Source organism: Colius striatus, chromosome 1, assembly GCF_028858725.1.
Source record: "Colius striatus isolate bColStr4 chromosome 1, bColStr4.1.hap1, whole genome shotgun sequence".
Taxonomy (NCBI): Eukaryota; Metazoa; Chordata; class Aves; order Coliiformes; family Coliidae; genus Colius; species Colius striatus.
The window spans coordinates 135,828,040-135,850,079 of record NC_084759.1 but is presented as its reverse complement, the minus strand read 5'-3'; the positions used below and the strand labels follow the sequence as shown (position 1 = coordinate 135,850,079).

At 38.6% G+C, this 22,040-nt stretch overlaps 2 protein-coding genes across 2 annotated transcripts in view; one reads left to right on the top strand and one right to left on the bottom strand.

Moving 5' to 3' along the window:
- The first annotated feature begins 8,646 nt into the window (after window positions 1–8,646).
- LOC104562285 (sulfotransferase 6B1) lies at window positions 8,647–16,379 on the top strand. Its single transcript, XM_010208310.2, has 6 exons — window positions 8,647–8,791; window positions 9,609–9,793; window positions 10,773–10,899; window positions 13,127–13,221; window positions 14,264–14,450; window positions 16,261–16,379. Exons 1-6 carry the CDS (start codon window positions 8,647–8,649, stop codon window positions 16,377–16,379), a joined length of 858 nt encoding a protein of 285 aa, XP_010206612.1.
- Window positions 11,670–22,040, bottom strand: part of CMAS (cytidine monophosphate N-acetylneuraminic acid synthetase) — a 28,737-nt gene continuing 18,366 nt past the window's right edge. Inside the window, exon 9 of the transcript XR_009819841.1 lies at window positions 11,670–11,895. The gene's annotated coding sequence lies outside the window, so the exon portion shown is untranslated. The remainder of the gene's footprint in view (window positions 11,896–22,040) is intronic.

Genomic DNA, 22,040 nt, shown 5'->3' with positions numbered 1-22,040 from the left:
CGTCTACCTGCAGGGATGGTGTCTCAACCACTTACCCAGACAGCGTTCAACTCTTTTGGTGATGAATTTTTTCCAAATATTTGCTCTAAACTCCCCTGGTGCAACTTGAGGCTGTTTCCTCTTGTCTTGTCAATTGTTACTTGTAGAAGAGACTGAACCTCCACCTCACTACAGCCTGCTTTCAGCTGGGTTCCCTCAGCTGCTCCTCATAAAACTCATGCTTTAAATCTTTCACTGTCAGCAAGATAAGTCACTTTACAAGCTTAAAAAAATCGACCTGATGACTATGTAAGATGTTTTTACAAACCATAAATATTCATTTGAAGATCTGATTTTAAGAATAAAGAAAATCAAGATTACATGTAGTCATTTAATAGATTAATATATTAATTTCCATATTCTGAAGCCATATCTTTCATATATGCATGTGACTTCTGCAAAACACATTTAAAGGAATCAAGCACATAAGTATTTTGTTTCATATTCAGCAATCAAGAACCACTGTAAAGTGACATTCTTACAGCTGGAAACACTTGATATTTTTATTTCTGTCCTCCAAAACCAATCTTTTCTGATCAGTATGACCTAGTAATGAAAAATCCAGCTTTTGCCATCCATGCATAAACATACTGCTCCTGCAAAACTCTGTGTTATTTCCTGTTTTTGGAATACAAAACACAGTATTGAGCCTAGAGTTACATTCATGAAAGAAAAGAAGAAATTTTTTTTTTAATTAAGTATATGGATTTCAGGCAAAATGTTGGGTATACACGAAACCTTAAAGAAATACATTTGTACTTTGATATTTATATTTGCTACCAGTATTTTACGTTAAGGATAATTTTAGGATTTTTTCTGCAATTCAGTGTGCAGAAATAAACCACGTGTTCCATCTCTCCTATTAACTTTTCTTTTTATCCCTCAACTAGGTACTTTTTTTTTCTTTTTGTATAATAATGACAGGATGGTACAAGTGTACGAAATAATGATCTGAAAATGCAGGAAATTGAAGGCAATTTTGCGGAAAGCAGCTGGAATTCTTGATCTGTAATGCTGGCACTAATTTCCTCAATTTTGCATTTAACCTGTCGGTCTTCAGAAGCATTTTCTTTTCTTTGAAGAAAAATAAAATAGCTCGTAAAGTTATTACCAAGTTGACAGCATGAGAGAATTTTGAAAAAGTTTGCTGATTAAAGTGCATCTGAAGAAGTTATGCACTCAGTTGATAAAGGTGCTGTTGTTGCGAACTGAAGTTACTGAAGCTGGCTAGCCCTGACACACTGTGGAATCTAGTGAGTCAACAAGTAGAATAATAATAATAATAAAGAACTAATAAATCACCCTGCATTACACTTTAATCACAGACTTTACTATATCTTATGGTGAGATAACTCTGAAAACAGACACACAGCCAATATGAAATATTAAGCCTAGGGACTTGGATGACATCTAGAAAGTCTTAATATGGACCTACAAATTTAAAAAAATGTGTGGATGTTGACCCAGCAGCCTTTAAAGGTTTTCATCCTAGTTAATCTGGATTGGATTCTGATTTTTCAATCATGTAAAACAAGTATAAGTATTTTAGGTAAGTTACATCATAGTTTTTGTGATGTGGTTATGTGTAACACATGATTCCTTAACTATAGGCTAAAAGTTACAAAGATCTTGGAGGCCTTATCCAATATTTTAGGGCTGAAAATCATTACTGGTGGTAGGAAAGACACCTCAATCCTGCATCAGTTAACTTTTGGGATTTTTCAATACTCTTAAAATGGGCAGAAAAAAAGAGTAGTCACTGGTGAAAACAAAAACTGACCAAAGTAGAACACCACTGTTGAATTTGGGGTTGCTGCTTTTTTATGATTTGTTTAGGTTCATTTAAGATTCAGCTCAGAAAGATATATCTTGCATAGGCAGTTACCCCCTCAATATCTTAACCCCACTTATTTTACTGAAGTTTTACATTTACGTTATCTTGCTCTCCACAGAACACTATATATGTCAAGATGACATTCATCAGATGAAAACATTTGCTTTGGATTTACTCAAATGAGGATTGTGTTTCACCAGTGGTCCTACCACTCAATCCTGAAATAAAGAACTACAGAACAATCCAGGTAGGAAGGAAACAGCTGGTTCTCTGCTGGACTTACTCCAATTTGCCAATACCTCTCTTGTACCAGAGGATTCAAAATGACATGGTACTCCAGATGTTCCACCTCCCAGAAAGATAGTAGAACAAACAATTTAGAGTGATTTGTGGGTATTCACGTTTGGAAAAATTGAGGTGGAAGGGACCATCTTGACAGTGGAGCTGTGAGGCTCAGCTATTGGCTCTAGGAGTCTGTAAGTGTGGATGGGACTGAAAGGTGTTGGAGTGGTTTCTGCTGACCAAATCTTGCTTGGGCAGGAGGAGTCAACCCTACCTCTCCACCATAGCATAGAATTATAGAATCATAGAAGGTCAAAAGATAACAAGATCTGGGCAACCTAAGATGTCACATTTGTGTTTATTGAAGATTCCTCTTGGTTGCTGGAGGCCTCTGTTCCTTGGTAGTAAATGTTGGCTCCCTATTGTCATTTGCAGGAACCCAAGGTTTCCAGTTTCCTCAAATGCAAACTGCACTATCTCTTACCTTACGATCATCCCACTCATTTGGGCTGGACCTACCAGAGACCTGGCACAAACTGCAATATGTTGGGCATTGTCGCTTGTATATGGACACAAATGGTCCTCTTACTCTTTGTACATTTCCACTGCTTGTGGTGCACAACCCTTCCCAGGGGTAGCTGTAGTTTCCTAAATTGGTGGTTTCGCCAGCTGCTAGATTTAAAGGCAGTATGTGAACTGACAGGATAGCATTTTCCATCAGACTTACTTGGTTTGTTTTTTCTATGTGGAGTGATGCTCCACAGAGTGTAGATCTCTGAAGCACATATGTATCAAAAGTCTTTTTTGTTGGAATTAATCGAGCCCCCTATAGAATACTCTAAGCTACTATTGTATGTGTGCTTCAAAATACGAGAATATTTCTGAGTTGTGCTGGCAAACCAAACTAAGATGGAACCATTTCAAGTCACTAGTGAAGTCATCAAATGGTCGAAGTGTCCTCGTGCACTAGGAGTAACAGAGTGACGCAGTTTCTGTCATTTAACCCTATCCCCATAAGCCTCCACATTAGATATGACAACATATCTCTGTGTAACTTCCTCCCCCCACCCTTGAAGGTACCATCAAGTGCTGTTGCAGGGCAGGAGCTGGTGTCATAGTTGTAACCTCATAGCCTTGGCTTTTGCCTTCCAGATCTCCAAAGGACACAGCTCTGTTGGCAGGACTGGGACCATCAGGGTTAGCTAAATCTGGCACAAAATATCCTCAGGTAATGATTTGCTATGAGAAGGTTAAAAGCTGATCAAGGAACTTTATAATCTGATGTGCCCAAGGAACTTTATAATCTGATGTGCCATAAATGCAATATTACATGTGGTTGTCTTCCTTCACAGCATACCTAAATCTGTGCATAGCAGCTACTGATAGCAGTGCCTACGACACCACAGACTTCTGGACTCAGAGTTGTTAAATCATACTACTTGATTATTATTGAACTATGGGACAAAGAAGGGAAGTTTCTCTGCAAGAATCTAGGCACTGCAAGAAAGCCTAATGAGTAGATGACTGCGGTTGGAAGTATAAAGCAATGCAATGTCCATCTCAGTGAAGCAGTTTTGTCTAAGTCATATCACCACACAGTTGGGACCAACTCATGTGGTGCCAAGAGACAGTTGACAGCTCAGTTGAATCTTGGTGTGTTGTTGGCAGCCCTATATCCACCCATTGAGAATTTTTAAGAACCATATAAGAAGCCCAGGGTCAGGTTTCTAAACTTTTGACATCTAAGTACTGAGATGCCCTCATTTCCCAATCTATCTGAGCACTCATGCTGTATTTAACATATTAAATAGTCACTGACCATAAACTTAGAAGAGACCCTGCAGCTGTAACATTAAATAGATATGTCATTCTGCAATATGGGAAATTAATGTCTGGGCAGAATGATCCTTACACAAATGTCTCCGAGGATCACTGTGGAGAGAAGTTGGAGCTGTGGAAGGGATTATATATCTTGCCCATAACAGTGGGTTTCCTGGCTGAAACTCTGTATTGGAGATCAGTCTTGCATACTTTGCAAAAGCAGCTGTGTTTGATATTCTGCAGTGAAATAGTCTTGGAAGATGTCACTTCTTTTTCACTGTTGCAGAATCTGTGTCCAAATTTTACATAGATGTACAGCGATGATCTTTATCGACAAAACTTCTACTAATTTCAGGTGACTGATGTATCTGGTAGAGAATTAGAGCAACAAAGCCCTATGATTAGTGATGTCAGTTTTATGTCTCCATTTATTAGCCAATATGACAAGACTGAAACAGTTCATGGCTGTAGGGCATTTCAAAAACATGAGAAAATTGATGCTTGATAGTACTAGATAAAAATGTTCAGAACGCAGTGGATGTAGACTCATGTAACCGACACATATGACTTCACCTGCATATTTTCCACAATGGCACTATTTCCTCTAGTACATGCTGCCTGAGATGTGTTTGGAGTGGAATAATATTGTGATTGGCCTCAGTTGAGAAATCTTTTGTTGAAGGAGATGTACATGGTACTGTCATTAATCAAACAGAAAAGAAAATGGTGAATCTGAAGTGGAGGTGGCAGGGTAGGTACAAAACTAGTAATTTTTTGAGTCATTTAAAACAACAGAAAGAAGTCACTCACTCAGACACGGATGGGAGAAAGTGAGTTGGATACAGATGCAGAAAGAACTGGACTGAAGCAGCCCAGGAATGCAGTGTCCAGCTCCCAATCTGCATTTTCTCCAAAATGGAGGGAGACCCCAAACTTCCAGTATAACAGTGCCTTGCTGATGGCAAGTATCAGTGAGAACTGCTGGTAAAATGTGCATTCCATCTGCACTGATAGTAGGGCCAGAGACTAGGACAAGGACAATCTGTGTTTGGGAGAAACTTTTCAGAGCTTGTGGCAGAGATCTAGGCAATAGATACAGGAATCCTTTGGCATTAGCCTGCCATGCCTGTGTTGCTCCAGTTCAGTGCATCAACTGTAGTCTATGCTCTCTGTTGTAATACTGATAAAGGAAAAAAATAATCTTGGATGAAGATTTGGTGTGGTATTCTTTGAACTGTGCTTTCTTTGTATAATTTCACTATAATAATGTACTTTTTTTACTAATGCAGTTAGTGTAGTTTTTCTAACAATAAGAAGAGGTGGGGTTTTTGTTTTTATGTGGGCTTTTTTTTCTTGCAAGGTGCTGACTATGCTTTTTCCTTAAATTATTGCAGTTAAGGATACTATACTTGCAGGGGTGGGCCCTATTTTTCAAATTGATCCTATTTAAGGAGGAACAACTTCAGTTTCATTCCTCTGGGTTGACATTATGCATGTTGAACAGAGAAGCTAGTATAAGAAGCAGTTGAGATGAACTAAGAAAATCGGAATTTGCTTTGCTACTGCATTGCTTCTGTTTTACACCTTGGCCATTTCCTTTATGAATGATTAATAAAGGTCCAAGTGATTAGATTAGGTAAATGTGCTGACTCAAAATATAAGCAATGAAATGGAAAAAGTATGGTAAACATGCAACCTATTTTTCAGTAAGCTTAAGCAAGTTTGCTAATGACACCAAACTGGGAGGACTGTCTGATTCCCCAGAAGGCTGTGCAACCATTCAGTGGGATCTTGACCACCTTGAGAGTTGGACAGAGAGAAACCTCATGAGGTTCAATAAGGACAAGTGCAGAGTCTTGCATCTGGGAAGGAACAACCCCATGCACCAGTACAGGCTGGGGATTGACCTGCTGGAGAGCAGCTTGGGACACCTGGTTGATAATAAACTAACCATGAGTCAGCAATGTGTCCTCGTGGCCAAGAAGGCCTATGGCAGCCTGGGATGCATCAAGAAGAGTGTGGCCAGCAGGTCAAGGGAGGTTCTTCTCCCCCTCTATTCTGCCCTGATGAGACCTCATCTGGAGTCCCATATCCAGTATGGGGCTCCTCAGCTCAAGAGGGACAGGGAACTTCTGGTGAGAGTCCAGCGCCGGGTCACCAAGATGATCAGGGGACTGGAGCACCTTTTTATGAGGAAACGCTGCAGAACCTGGGACTGTTCAGACTGGAGAAGAGGAGACTGAGGGGGGAGTCTCAATAATACTTACAATTATTTGAAAGATGTATGTCAAGAGGAGGGTCAACACTTTTGTCTGTAGTGTCCAGTGATAGAACAAGGGGTAATGGACAAAGGCTGGAACACAAAAAGTTACACTTACACATAAACAAAACTTCTTTCCTGTTTAGGTGAGGGAGCCCTGGCACAGGCTGCCCAGGGAGGGTGTGGAGGTTTTCAGAACCAGAGTGACTTGATCTAGGTTAGGCCTTAGCAGTGGGTTGAACTGGATGATCTTTAGAAGTCCCTTCCAACCCCTACCATTCTGTGATTCTGTGAAACTTTTGGGTTTTTTTGCTAGATCAAGGTGATACAGTTTAAATAGTGTGCACTAAATGCATATGACTGGAATAACAACTGCAAAGTGAAACTTAGAAATCTCTGTGTGCAGACTAGTAGAGATGTTCAGAATAACACAGAAACAGGAACCGCTGTGCCTTCAAACATATATTGCATATGTGAAGTGACAAAACCAAATTCCATTGAGAGAGGATAGATTTTTAAGGATTTAAACCCTAAAATATGAAATGATGGGTTATGTCTTCCAGCTGAGAGTAAGAGAAAAATGTGGAGCTCCTCACCACTGAGAGAACCCCCAACTCCTACCTAAGCCTCAGTATCCGTGTGTTTCTTTTACTCTCACTGACTCAACTATCTTCTGGAAATCAAGAATTACTTTCTTGTCTCCTCATCTCTAGTGAGAGGAAACATCTATCCAGAGCATATTTTCCATGATTTTCATCCCTACCTGGCCGTGCATAACTGGAATTTGGAGTTTACTGGTGGCACAGGGAGCATTTTGCAGGCAGTAGCTGTTGAAGTGCAACTTTGCAGGCAACAGGTGAGAAGATCTAGGTTTGCTGTTTTCACTTGTTTTTACCTATTAGGCTGGCAGTATTGCAAAGAAAAGAAAGGAGGAGGAAAAAAAAAATCAATCTTGTTATGATGGCTTTTCTGGAGTGAATTAGAAAGAAGCAAGTGCGGAATTTGGCAACTGTCCTTACTCCCTGTGAGTCGTTTAGACTACTTAGGTGTTTCTTAATAGGGCATCTCTAATCATTAACTTCTTACTATGGGTCATGAGAGGTAAATTTGGCTCCCATGAGAAAACATAAGTTATCATAAATAATAATAAAAAGAGAATTGAGACCTTGGTAAACTTGGGAAATTACAGAAGAACATCTTTATTTTAAAACAAGATTGCCATGTAGGTTCTCAAATTCAGTTAAGTAAGAGCCTCAGCAGAGTATATTGTAGCACATTTTCAACAGGAATAGCAAAGCCACTGAATGTTTGAGGAAAAGAATGTAAAAAATTGTAAATTAATTTATAGCTATTGAAAGGAAAATTGAAACTATTATACATTCAAAAATGTTTTAACTCAAATCTGATCTCTGACGTTTTCACATTTCTTAATGTCACTTTTGTTTAATGTGGAGCTTTCAGTTTGAAAAACATTAATGATGATTTCCACAGATTCAAAACTTCTCAAAAAGTACATTTCAAAACAGCTAGTTAATTGAGAGCTGCCTCTTTCCTGCTATTGACTTTTACTTCAATAAATCTGCATATTCTGTGGAAACACTTTAAAATTTTCAATGACTTCTATTCATGAAACACACAGGATTAAAGCCAATGTTAAATACCTGTTTTAAATTTGAGATTTTTGTTGTTTGTACTCATCTTATGGAGACATGACAGACTAAAATGTGCATGTGTCTTCAAATGCCTTTATTTTTAAATGTCTCAGGCTGAAACTGTAAAATGTTAAAAAACCTAGTTTCTTAACATCACAGAATTCATCCATTTGGAATTGATTTGCACTTTTGAAAATCCAGGCTGTTGTATATTTGGTAAAACAAAACTAAAAATATTTAATTCACATAGAACACTGGTTTTGTATTCATAAAAAGTATTTTAAGTGTAGCTTTTTCCTCGAAAGCTGAAACAGCTCCCAAAGAAATATGACTTATAGAATAATCATATGACATATGAATATTATTATTGACATATAGAATAATCATATAGAATAAGCATATTTTAAGGCAATATATAATGTTCATTCTCATAATTTTCCACAATAAATATATTCCAGCTATTACATCATTATTTTATCTGGAGAGCTAATAAATGACAAACGACATGCACTCTTCATGACTCTGCATTTCAGTTGTTTATCAAGTTACCTCTAACATTTCAGTTGCCTTTATCATCAACCTGGAAAAAAAATCAATATCTTACAGGACTCCATGGTGTGGAACAAAGTATATAAGCTTGAAGTTTGCAATGCTTAGTCTCAATTTGTCACTTGAAACCATCTGACTTAGAATCTGACTCAAATCCTCCTGTCATTTCGCTGTTACCTGATTTGCAGGAATCCAAGACTTAAGCAAACATGTCCAACCCCAGTGAGGCAGGACTCATTCACATGTTTCAGGGGATTCGCTTTACCACCAAGTCTTCTCCAGAACTTTTAAAATCCTTGGACACTTTTGATGCTAGAGAAGATGATGTCCTTTTGGTTTCCTATCCCAAATCTGGTAAGTTCTACTTTAAGATTTTAATTGCAAGAAGTCTCGATTGTTTTTTTTTTCACATTCTCTGCTGAAACTACTTCGGAAAAGTCTGTGTACAAGAAACAAGGAAGGATGTTTTAATATGTGAATACATTATTCTGTCAGTAATTGCTCAAATTACAAAATTTTAACATTTATCTAAGTTTTGATTCTTTAATTGAAAATCACCTCAGGTGTTTTCATATTGTAAAGCAAATACATATTTATTTGTTCTAAGCAAATTCTGTACTTGAAGGATTTTCCTGAGGACTTTCTGCACTCAATTATGAGCAAGTCAAGAGTTGTATCAAATTATTTGTATGGCTCTTGCCTGTAGATTTATTCATTTCTTATTCCTTCTCCCCTTGCCTTACTTGCACACAGAAGCACACACCAAAGAAGTGGCTCAATCAGTACTTCAAAATACATAGAATCAAGTTACTATAAGGAAAAAAACTCCAAGTTATTCTAAACTTAATGATAAAAATAATATCATGACCTCTCAGCTGACAAGAAGTTTGTTTCATGAGATTGTTTTGGTACCATATTAACACTTCTCACAGAGTTACTTGGTACTTCAGCTACAGCCTTATTTTTTCCAGTACTCGTACATTCGGAGCCAATGGGATTTTTCAGTTATGTGAAGTTTCTTGAATCTAGGGAATTAGAAGCATTTCTTGTGCAAGCTGTTTTGATATGGAAAATGCATGTTCCACATATTTTCTTAGTAACAATTCTTCCTTTTTCCCTTTTTTTCTTTTTGTTTTTTTTTTTTTTCTTCTTTAAAATTACTTTTATGCAGGCACTCACTGGCTTGCAGGAGTTATAACAAAGATTTGCAGTACTCAATTTATAATAACATCTCCCATTGAATTTGGAGATGTATCCAAACTGGAGGAACTGAACAAAGTCTCATCAAAGAGAATCATCCCAACACACTTAGACTACAACATGTTACCTCCAAATTTTAAGAAAAATAAATGCAAGGTGAGGCAAAAATATAAAAAAGCAGTAAGGTATGTTAAGTGTTTATTGGGAATCTATTTGGGCTTGTTCTTTAGTAAATTTGAAATGATTTACAGTTTCCAGAAGTGGTTTATTGTGAATTTTGGAGATATAGCTGACCAGCAGTCAAAGGCAGCACAAGTGGAGATGTGGGCTAGGTACTAAGTTCTGCTCCTGCCCCACTGCTCCCTTTAAGTGATTTGTGTATCAGAAACCATACAAAATACAACATCAACACCTTTCAATTAGAAATACATTATTAGAGATGAGGGGTGTTCTCATGGCCCTATTTCCTAGTGGCTGGAGCACTTGCTTAGAAAGTAGTTTTCTTGAATACAGGTTGATATGGTCATGAAGATACTCTGCCCCTCCTATTCAAAATTTGTGAAGATTCTGTAACAGAGATATTGAGGAAACAGATAAGAACTGAAATGTGGGTGGCAGATTCAGATCACAGTTTTTGGTCCCTCTCATGCTAATGTGGAAGGTCTTTAAAAAACAGCTCTGGGCCTCAGATTTTAGGTTAGAAGTTCAAACTTTCAGTATTACCCCGATCCAGACTTTTGGGACAAGGCTAGTTTGAACAAAAGCCCAAAATTTATGTTTTTTGGCTGTCCTGTGAATGCTAATTAGTAAATGGTTTCTTAGGTTAGATTTATGAGATAGTACATTAACACAAGATTTAAAATGAACACAGCCTCTTTCATAAAACATAAACATTACCCAGCTGCAGAAAATTCACCTTTATCCACATGCAATTGTTTACTAACCACTACTGACTCCACCCAAAGCAGGGCCAAACACATTTCTTTCTTAATGACATGGTCACCAACAGAGGAATTTTAAAGGAAAGGATTTTGATGCTGGATACTGTCTGTGAAAAAGCTACTTTTACCCACAGAGTTCCTCTAAAATAAAGGAAGGATATTATCAATAACAACCATATAATCTTCATTTACAGATTATCTACATCAGCAGAAATCCAAAAGATACGGCAGTTTCCATGTATCATTACTATAGAAATAACCCAAATCTTCCTACTATAGACACCTGGACTGCTTTCTTTGATTTGTTCCTAAAAGGAGATGGTAAGGATAAATGTTATTTTTTCTCCTTGCAGTTTACATTAGCTTATTATGCAGAGAAAGGGTTAAGAAATGTGAACTATGTGAAAACTCCTTATTGAACTTATAATGCCAAATTAAACAAGAGCAAATAAGAGGGTACTATCTTCAGCTCTGCAGGAAGGCATTTTGATAAGTGTCTGCTTTATTTCAGCACAACTGGCTTTTGCAGCTTTTTGCTGTTCTTTGACATACCTGTTGAGACATATTCTCAGACAAGTCACTGATCTATATTTTTCCCCACAAACATTCTGAAACCCCTGACAATTTCTTGATTCTGGTGCTGATTTGCCTGTGTTAAAACATATCCAACTTTGCCTTGTGAGCTGCAATGACAGACTGCTGCTCACCAAGAATTCACAGCTAATCTCTGACAGAGGAGGTATGTATATCCAGTTCCTCCCAAGCAGACATCAGGGCAGCTGGCCTCACTGCAGCTAGCCTAAATACCTAGACACTGTCATAAAGACCTTTTGCACACAATCTGCCTGATGTGTTGTCTTAATAGTGAGGTCCAAAGACCAAGGACAAGAGTGAGATTTTTATGTGTGGCAGAGGTGGCATGGAAGCTGATGAGAGGACTATATTCCAGTTATCCACTCCCATTTTTAGTATTTTATTGCTCCTTTCAGGACTTGTGTTCCTGCTGTATAACCACAGTGATGATAACAGCAGCAGTAATAGATTACCTTAAAAACTTTCAAGGAGAAGTACCTTTGCAGTCATTGTGGGCTTACATCAAAGCTCCAGATGTCAGTTTGTCCACTGACTTCTATTAGCTTTGGCTCAGAGCTTTCAGAGCGTGCTTAAGATGCATAAGTGAGATGCTGAGGGACGTGGTTTCATTTACTGATGGGCCTGGTAGTGTTAGGCAAGTGTTTGGACTCAATGATCTTAAAGGTCTCCTTCAGCCATGATGATTCTGTGATCTGCAGGATCTTGGCTTGTTGAGCATCAATTCTGAACATACAGTAGTGAAAACAAGAAAAGAAGACGATATTAAATCTTAAAAACATCTCACAATTATCTGTTCTTATGCGGTTTTAGGAACCTTTGTGCATGGCATAAAAAGATAATTGTGTTGGTTAGAATAGGCATTTATGTAAGAGGTGATATTGAGAGTTTGTAATTTTTCTCTCAATACAAACATTCAGATCCTGTTGTACTCTTTCATAGTTCAGAACAAGGGTGAGGACACACAGAGACAACTGATGCTGTTCCTGGAGACTCCAAGGCTGTTGGTCGCATCATCAGCGTGGTTGACCAGGAGAGCAGAGTTTAATTGAACACTGTGGAGAACACATGCCTTGCAGTTAGACAGTGCTTTGTGTCCAGGAGACAGCTATAGACTGGAACATTCAGCAAAATACTTAATTACATCTCAAGGTCTGAAATCAATATGATGCCCATTACAATATTACATTTTTCTGTTACCAATCATAAAGTAAAGTCACAGTTTTGGGGAATGCTGGCTGTGATTGCTCTGTTCAAGCATCTTTTTGGCCCCCTACTGCCTACCTTTCAATTCCACTTTCAATACAGTCCATCTTGTCTTTCAACCAAAAGGGTCAGAATTTCATTTTTTAAAAGAAAACTGAAATACAGCTTTAATCCCATAGTTCACCAAAAGGAGCAAATAGAACAAGTACTATGAGTCAACTAGAAAACCGTAAGTTATTGATGTTGTTGGCTCAATTATGTATTTGTGTGATAACTTATTTACATAATTCTTTGACTTTCAAAAGTAATACAGATTCACCTCTGCTGGGACAAAATAGAGCTAACAACAGTGTGCTCCACTTACAAGATTTCTTATTTCATTTTAGTGAAGTGATCATATTTCTAGCCATGACCACAGATATGCAGACGTTTGCTGAGATACTCAGGTCTTGTTAGGCCAGTACACTTTCCCCCATTACTGGCCTTTATTTAAATCTGGAGCATCTTTACACTACAAGATGATATCTCAGAGTAGTATCTGCATCTCTGACACAAAACCAAATTCCAACAAGAATGGTAACCTCTTTGGATTGTAAGTTTCAGTCACTTCACAGAAAGAATTGCATCTGGTTTAGAGGAACAGGGGGTATATATCACAAAGGGATCATTCCTCTATCAGAGGAATGACTATCAGAGTCATTTATCAATAAAGTTTTTATTTATTTTTTTTTAACATGGGTTTTCTTTTCAGTTGTATGTGGATCCTGGTTTGATCATTTCCTAAGTTGGGAAGAACATGCAAATGAAAAAAACGTCCTGTTTTTGTTCTATGAAGACATGAAGAAGGTAAATATTCTTTCTGCTCTGAGTTTAGAATGCACTCCTTGTAAATTAATATCATTAAAATATCAAAAAAAAAATTATAATGAAAAAGGAGACAGAAGGAAAACTCAAATAAATGTCTTTGGGCATATTTTATGTTTGCATAGAGTTTGGTGAGTTAATACTGACTGCACAAATTATATCAGTTTCAAATCCTGTGACAGTTGCATTTCATAGATGCAGGAGCAGGATACATGACTTTCCCCAGGCTACAGAAAGACTTTTAAGTTTCTTGTTCTTGGTACTATGGAAAGACCAACAAGGGACACCTGCTAAGGACCACACGTTAACCTGCTATGCTTAACATTTCAGGTGAATTTTTCAAAAGTGACATAAGATAACAGAACTACTCATCGTCAGTGGGAATTGTGCTCCCAATAAAGAAAAAAATTAAATGCTGGGGGGCAGGAATTTTTTTTTTTTTTAGAAAGAAAATTACTATGCAAAAACTCAAATACCAACATAACTTTCAGACTATGAATTTGTGGGAGAAAAGAAAATAGTTTTGAGTGTTTCCATTAAATTAGTTTGGTTAATTTTTTTTTTTTGAAAAAGAAGAATCACAACAAGGAATATAAACACATCATTTTGTATCCTGAGTCACTTGTGAGTTCTCTTGATGTAGTACCTGCAAAGAAACAGCTACTTACACACAGAATCACAGAACCACAGAATCTTAAACTTTGTGAAATAACTCAGAGGCAGGAGAACACTGTGTCTGAACTGGGAGTAAAATTGGTAATGTAATTGTATTTGATATCACATACCCAGCACTTACTCTTTTCTGTAAGTTCTGAAAAGAGGAGTATCAGGTTACTTTACCTGTCATCCACAATCTAAAGACACGTTTAGCTTTGCTTGAAAGGAAATAAATGCATAATAAATGTGCTATGTCATAAAAAGGATCATTTTCATATCAACTAAAAGTCTGATAATCTGCTCAGAAATATAAAAGCTTTTGTTTTGGTGTTTTGTTTTGTTTTTTTTTTTTTGTCTTGTACCCTAGGATCTTCCTAAGATTGTAAAGGAAATTAGTCTGTTTCTGGGTTTAAACACCAGTGACAACGATATTCAACACATCTCCACAATGTCGTCTTTCTCAGAGATGAAAAACAACACAGAAAAGGAGAACAGCAACCCCAGTCACACTGTTTGTGCGCTGACATCCAACAGGGAGCTGATTTTCCGAAAAGGTAAGTTCCCTGGCCTGGGTTTAGCACAGTAGGAGTGAGAAACCAGCCAGAGGCCACAGTCCAGATCTTTTCCAGGCTATGGTGACGCTTTGGGTCAGCCCTGGGAACCAGCCACAAGATCCTTCAATCCGAAGCTGTCTTAAAAATCACTTTCTTTCTAATTTCTCTGGTTGCAAATGCGTGCTTACACTTAGAGAAGCACAGAGGAGTCTGAAAAACAGTCTGACTAATATTGCTCCATGGGAGCTTTTTGAGCTAAAAGGAAGGGTTCACAAAGCATTGCTCTTTATCTGTCTTTTTTTTATCTAAAAGTTGACCACCTCAGTCTTTTACAACACCTCTCAGTCATATCACCTGTGAAGGTCTCTTAGTTTACTAGAATGAGAACAAGCTAAACACATTCCTTTGGAAAGAGAATCCTTGTCGTCTTTATCCTGTGTACCACCTCTTATCTTAGATATGTTCCTGAAAAAGGACTATGCTGACAATGAAAACAATTACAGGATGGATGGCTCAATCACTTAATGGCCTCATAAGTAGCCTTCAAACCTTGGCCAAGCTAGAATCCAGGGTACAATCTTCAAAAATGTTTAGCTCAGATGTGTCTTTGAAATACATGCAGGACTTCTTTTATTGTTCATAATATTTCAGAAGCTTCCTTGGATTTTGATAATAAGTAAATCAAATCCATTATATTTAGATGGATTTTGGTTAGTTTATTTAGTTGTTTTTTAAACAATAATTGACACTTTAAAACTAAGAATTGTTTTAGTTAATAAGTAGTTAAATGGGACACTGCTAATTCAGAATGTTTTTATCATTGAGCTGTAACAAATGCCAAAACTCAATCTGTCAGTAAAAGACAAAAAACCTCAGACACAGAGAACTTTGACAAAGCTATGTTGAAAAAAATGAAAAATCCTAATGGTTTCACTTCTAAGTAGTTCCTACACAAATCCTAAGGTTTTAGCTAGTTTCAGACAGTTTGCAGAAGATAAATACACATATATTATTCTCCAAGTTCTCTTTTCTTATTCTTGCTGCTTGGAATGCTGTTTTAGTCAGCAGGTAGGGTCTTTAAAGGATGCACAAGGGGAAACTGTAAGCACTGTCTCAGTAAAATCTCTCAGTTTAAAAAATAATTTCCTGCTTGCTCAAACTGTATAACAGCTGAGGCACTTTACTGAACATGAGTATGAATGGTCACCAAGAAATAAATTTCCCACTTAAGTAGTGGGAGTGAAGTATCTCCTTCTTGGAGATTGGAGTAGGTGGGAGGGTGTGATACATCTGTAATGTCACTGGGCTCCTTTTTTTTAGGAGTCTTCTTTAGTCAATAGAGAGGTATAGATGCTTTGAAGGCACCATTCGTTTGATGAGTTTTAGATGTTGAGTAGGATGAGATGAATTTCAACCAGGAAGTAACCATTTCCCTCTACTGACCGTGAAAGGAGACCTTGAACTGTATACATCTAAAGTGTCGCTAGATGACTCTCTGTTGAGGTTACCAAGAGCTCTAACTCCATCTAGGAAACCTCTTCATGTACCACTTAATGGTGTTGGCACTAACCAAGTCTGAGGCTGAGGGCTTAAATATTCTTTATGAATGATGATGCAGCTGCTTCCATCAAAGTCTCACCAGGCCAATAAGACAATTACTTACGATCATGACCTACTGCAGAGACTACAGTTAATAATATATTAGTGATTTGTGACAACTGTAACATTAACAAAACTGGGCTGCCTTTAAATTATTTTCTGCACTATATACTGCTAACCTCACTGTTCTTTTTCTGCTCCTGCTCCCCAGGCACTGTTGGTGACTGGAAGAACCATTTCACTCCAAAACAGAATCAAAGGTTTGAGGAGATATTTAATGAGAAGATGAAATTCAGCAAAATGGCCAAAAAAATCACCTATGAACTTTGACATCATGTGAAGAACTCAGTTACTAACAAACACAGAAAGAGCAATTGGTGGGAAATTCTCAATGGGAGTTCTCATTCAGTTTACAGTGCCTCAAATAGAAAGCATTGTAAATATGATATTTTAAAGACAGGAAAATTCTGACACAGTGTCAGACCTGAACTCAGTTTTCAGCAGGTGGATGTATATGGTTTAATGGAGTCATGTATTAGACTCATTTTTTTACAACCAAATTTACTTTATAATTTATTTATTCTTTTTCTCTAGGTGGATACAAATGGAATTCTTAGATCTGATTTAGGAATTTTACCTAAGATGTTAAGAATAAAAAACCTAAAAAAACCCCTCCAACCCAAAAATCCCAAATCCATGAGAGGCTGAATATATGAAAAGTCTAAAAACACATCATAAGAAAATTATCACAGATTTGACTGGACACTCACTCTGTCCCTGATCTACTGTGATTTGGAAAGTGCCTCTCTCACTGGACTGTGTTATTGATACTGAAGTTGTGCTGGTTTTGTCTGGAGTAGAGTTAATTTTCTTTCTCGTAGCTGGTATGGGACTATACTTTGGATTTATGTTGAGAACAGTGGTGATAACAGGGGGATGTTTTAGTTACTGTTGAACACTGCTTGTACAGAGTCAAGATCTTTTTTTGCTTCTCACCACCACACCGAGTAGGCTAGGGGGTCACAAGAAGTTGGGAGAGGACACAGCTGGAACGACTGACCCAAGTGATATTCTATACCATATGATATCACGATTAGCATGTAAAGCTAGGGGAAGTACACAGAAGGGAGGGGGATATTGAAGTCATGGTGTTTGCCTTCCCAAGTAACCATGCCATGTGATGGAGCCCCACTCTCCTGGAGGTAAACAGCTGCTTGCCCATGGAAAGTGGTGAATGAATCCCTTGTTTGGCTGTGCTTGTGTGCACGGCTTTTGCTTTAACTATTAAACTGTCTTTATATCAACTCATGAGTTTTCTCACTCTTATCCTTCTGATTCTCTCCCTCATCTCACTCAAGGGGGAATGCGTAGGCCTTAGTTACAAGTTGGGGTTAAATCAAGACAGAATTTGAAAACTGCAGCTGTACATTTAAAGATCTGAAGTTCATTTATAAAATGTCTTTTTTTTCCCTTTGTTGTTAAACAATATGTAGTTCTTTGATGTAACTTATTTCTGGGTTGCGTACTATATAGTGTTTGTGTTTTAAAGGCAACTGATACAAATCCCTGTAAATTTCTGTACCACATGCTGGGCAAGTGTGTGTAAATGTGGGTTTTTTTCCATTTGACTTCCTGAAAAATGCTTGTTTCCAATGTTTTGATGAGAACCATTTTACTTCATAGTCCTTGTGCACTAGAATTCCAGTTCCACTGTGGCAAATAAACTACAACTTGGAGATAGTTTAATCTGAATATGACATTTATTTACTCTGCCCTGCCAAGACAGATTCTCCAAGAAACAGCTATCTGCATTCACTTTTTAGGGACAGTTCTAGAAACCTAGTGAAGATTTAGTCTGTGGTGTGTTTTTAGCTCAATTTGCTTTGCAGGCAGGCTTTAAGGACTCTTCTCCCCAAAGTAGCTCTCCCGAGCCATACAATTCCAAGGCATCGTCAGACAGAAAAAATTTGGCAAAAGCTGATTGAGAAGAAACTTGCGCGGACAAGCACAACTACTCTGCTTTGACCCCTGTGTGCTCTGAAGGTACACGTCTGCAAGGCAAGGTCATCCTCTACGTGTGCTGCTTCTGAAAAACTGAGAGGTATGGCCTAATTTACAGTGAAGTGATCACTAATGCACTCTCTAGCTGCACATTTCACAGTTGCCACACAGCCTTTTGATTTTACACATTGCTTGTGCAAGCTGACATCAATACCCAAGTTCACACCTGCACAAATGATATAGAAGCTATGTGCAAAAGAGAGAGAAGCCTGTTGGACTGCTAATTTAACACAGTTTAAGGGAGATATTGCTCTGAGCACTGGTGTATGCAAATGACCCATTTGGAAACCAGAAGTTTATGTTGCTTTGCTCTTCTGACATGAAAATCACTCTTCCTCTAAAATGTCATTAAGATGTCATTAAAACCACTCTCCCTCCAAAATGACATAAATGGTTGTTGCTCTCCTTTCAGGTCTCATTCTTCTACTCTTCATAAATGACAAGAGATCAGCTAATGAAGATGCTTGAACATTTTACTCAGAAACCTTTGAGTAGGGAAAAAAGCCAAAGGGTCCTCGGGCAAATTAAATTTGCAAATGAGTTTATTAACTGCATTAAGAAAACTGCTATAAGCAGTATTTACATGTATATTCACACTATGAAACTGCGTGAAGGAAGAGAGTGAGGACATGCCAGGTTGAAGCATACAGTCCTGAACTGGCTGAAGGGATAGCATTAGGATATAAGGTAGGAGTGTGTTGCCAGCTGTTTGACTCCTAGCACTGCACTACAGTGTGAAATGGACTTCTAAAATAAGTTTCCTCTCAGTAACACTTTGTATGGACACTCACTTTTAATCTCCAAGTGCTTTGGATATAGCTTTGTACAATGCAGCCAAACCTTTGGCAGAGTGCAGCAACTGGTTGGCAGTATCAGCCTGAAAAAGAAAACATCTTCTGCTAGTAAAACCACAGGGTGGCATGGCCATCCTATGCACTGGCAGAGCCCAACACAGCTACAGACAGTGTAGCAAAATTTGCCTATGTCATAAGTGTACAAAGCTTGGCTGGGCACTAAAGGATGAGGTTATGTAATGGTAGCTACTGTCAAGCAAAGTCTCTCAGCAGTTGCTATATCTTCTATTTCTTTCATCCTTTTCTCCTGCTCTCTCCATTGCGCTGCTGCTACTTTTCTTCTTCCTATGACTATAGCAGAGGGATTCAAACAAATTTTCAAAGAATTGTCAATCTGGGTCCACAAGTCATTTCAGCAGGTCATAGAGATCTTAGAAAAATTTCAAAACTTTCATAGTAAGATGTTGTAAAAATGCCACTTCCCCTCTCTTTCTTTTTTCTATGGCAGTTAAAACTTTTGGAGAGAGAGTCAGCTTTACAAACTATAAAAACTATACTAGGTTTGGGAGTAATAAAGCCCTGTGCAATCTCCATTACTTGTAAATGGTTACAATTCTGCTTTCCTATTTGTAAGGAACAGGAAATATTCCAGAGTGGTCTTCTAAAGAGTGATTTAATTAGAAAGGGCAGTGTTAAACATTTATACCATCAAAGCTGAGATATGAGGCTTTTACCACTCTTGAAGCAAGTCTGCTTTGCTTGGTACCCACGATTACTTGGCCTTTGGTCAGATGAAAAAAAAAGAAAAATTCTCAGCAAGTTTGCTGATGGCATCAAACTGGGAGGACTGGTTGATTCCCCAGAAGGCTAGGCTGCCATTCAGTGGGCTCTTGACTGGCTTGAGAGTTGGGCAGACAGGAATCTCATGGGCAAGTGCAGAGGAACATCCCCATGCACCAGTACAGGCTGGGGGTGACCTGTGGGAGAGCATCTCTGCAGAAAGGGTGCTGAGAGTTCTGGTGGACAGCAAACTAACCATAAGCCAGCAACGTGCTCTCATGGCCAAGAAGGTCAATGGCATCCTGGGATGCATCAAGAAGAGTGTGGCCAGTAGGTTGAGGGAGATTCTGCTCCTCCTCTGATCTTGGTGAGGCCTCATCTGGAGTACTGTGTCCAGTTCTGGTTCCCCAGATCAAGAGGACCTGATTGAGGTGAATATCAATTAGCAGGCAAATTGGACTGGATGATCTTTAGAGGTCTTTTCCAACCCTTACCATTCTGTGATTCTGTGAGACCATTTGGAGGATCAGAACTCTTGTGAGAGGAATAGATGAATTCCAAGACTTGCTTCAAGGACCTTTTCTCTGAAAACACCTCACAACTTCCTTGCAAAGAAGCTCTCAGAGGAGAAAAGATGTTTAGGTAAATATGCTGGCAACCTGACTTTAAGTCACAGTAGTTCTGATACACTGAATTTGATGTCTAAAAAAGTTTCTTGGAGGAAAACAATAACTGGTGAAAATCCCTCCAAACAGCTTCAGGAACAACTTGTAGAAAATGCAAGTGAGTCTGGAGAAGTGAGGGTGGAGGTGCAGGCAGAGAGAAGAAATCTGAGCCAGATAATATTTGAAACTAGAAGTTACAGGAAAATAGAGAAGATTCAGGGTAGAAAATCAGTTGGTGTTTCTGCACTGGATCTAAGTAGAGCAAAGATGGGACCTTCTTTTGAAGGGATTACTTGTAAACATTCGTCAGATGGAAAAGTAAATGTAGCAGACCAACAAGAATTTCTGTGAGATTGGCTTTATGGACAGCTGATGAGAGAAGAAAAGCAGTCACAGACCACAAAGATAGAAGGGTACTTCTGCTACAAAGCTTACCTGGAGCGGATAGGACAGAAGGAAGCACGGCTGGCAATCACTGAAAGACTATGTTTAGAAATGGGGAAAATGACTGAGTGTCTGTATTACTCTTTCACTGGTTCCACCCACAATTCACCTTCATTCAAGGGACCAGCAACCTTGACAATTCTGCAACAACTTCTCTATTAACTTTGACAGGAGACACTCTTCCCCTTTTCCTGAATTTGGTTACCTGTCCTGCATACCATAGAGGACAAACTGTAGGAAAGGATAGTGAAAAACTGTGGGTGTGCATGGTGAGACATTGCCCATCCTGGCCTCTCTAGGAAAAGGCTTCTCCTTGCAAGCCAAGCAGAGAGGAGAAGGAGTGCTTTGTGGCCCCAATGGGAGGTGAGTGGGAGCACCCGACAGTTTCCACTCCAGTGAAAACCCAGTGATAGAAATGCGTGAAGTCACAAATTACATTGTCATGCCTCCTTTCAGCCTCTTTCCAAACTGGTCCTGCGGGCTAATGCTAAGTGGAAAAATAGTTATCTCAAGCATGACCAAAACTGTGTCACGAGAGATGTGTCTGCCCTGGCACAGGCTCTGCAGCCACCCAGGCTTTCTGACTGTAAAAAGGGAAGCAGCACTGCCTCCAAAAGGAACAGAAATGTTTGTTCTTCACTGACATCTATCGACTGCAGTGTTTTAACTGCAGAGCTCTGCACAAGAATTAGGAATTCCTTTTTTTTTCTTTTTGTGCAGGATACTGCAGGGCTCAAAAGCAGAAGGAGACTGAAGGGAATCAGCCACGTTTGAGGAGAACAGGTTTATCTCTGGGTACCTAGGGATAGTCCTGATGCACACGGACTGTTTGTGAAGGCCTTAATTTCTGACAGCCAGTGTCTGCAAAGATGTACCCAGGAGCAATAAATCTGCACCATTGAGAATCTACTATCAGCCACACAGTAGAGATAGCATGATGGGACAGACGATTGCACTAATGTGAAAGCAAATATTGACACTTCGGAGTAGTAGAAGCAGATTTTCCTTTTCTGTCTGCAGATCTTTCCACTGTAACGCGCCATAATTGTGGTTTGTTGTTCTCTGTCATTTCTGACCTTGGTAAACTAGTTAGACCTAATCTGAGAGCCAGGTAGCTATCACTGTGCCACTCAAAATGCAGTTAGTTACATAGCTACTTAAGTGGGATGAGGAATTAGTCTACAGCATTGCCTGTTGGCTAAATTAAGGATTTACTTATGTTACAACAATTAATTAAATAAATAAGA

Coding starts and splice junctions, on each gene's coding strand:
- LOC104562285 (XM_010208310.2), top strand. CDS start 8,647: ATGTCCAACCCCAGTGAGGCAGGACTCATTCACATGTTTCAGGGGATT. Junction 13,222..14,263: donor TCTATGAAGACATGAAGAAG/GTAAATATTCTT, acceptor CTTGTACCCTAG/GATCTTCCTAAGATTGTAAA. Junction 14,451..16,260: donor GGAGCTGATTTTCCGAAAAG/GTAAGTTCCCTG, acceptor CCTGCTCCCCAG/GCACTGTTGGTGACTGGAAG.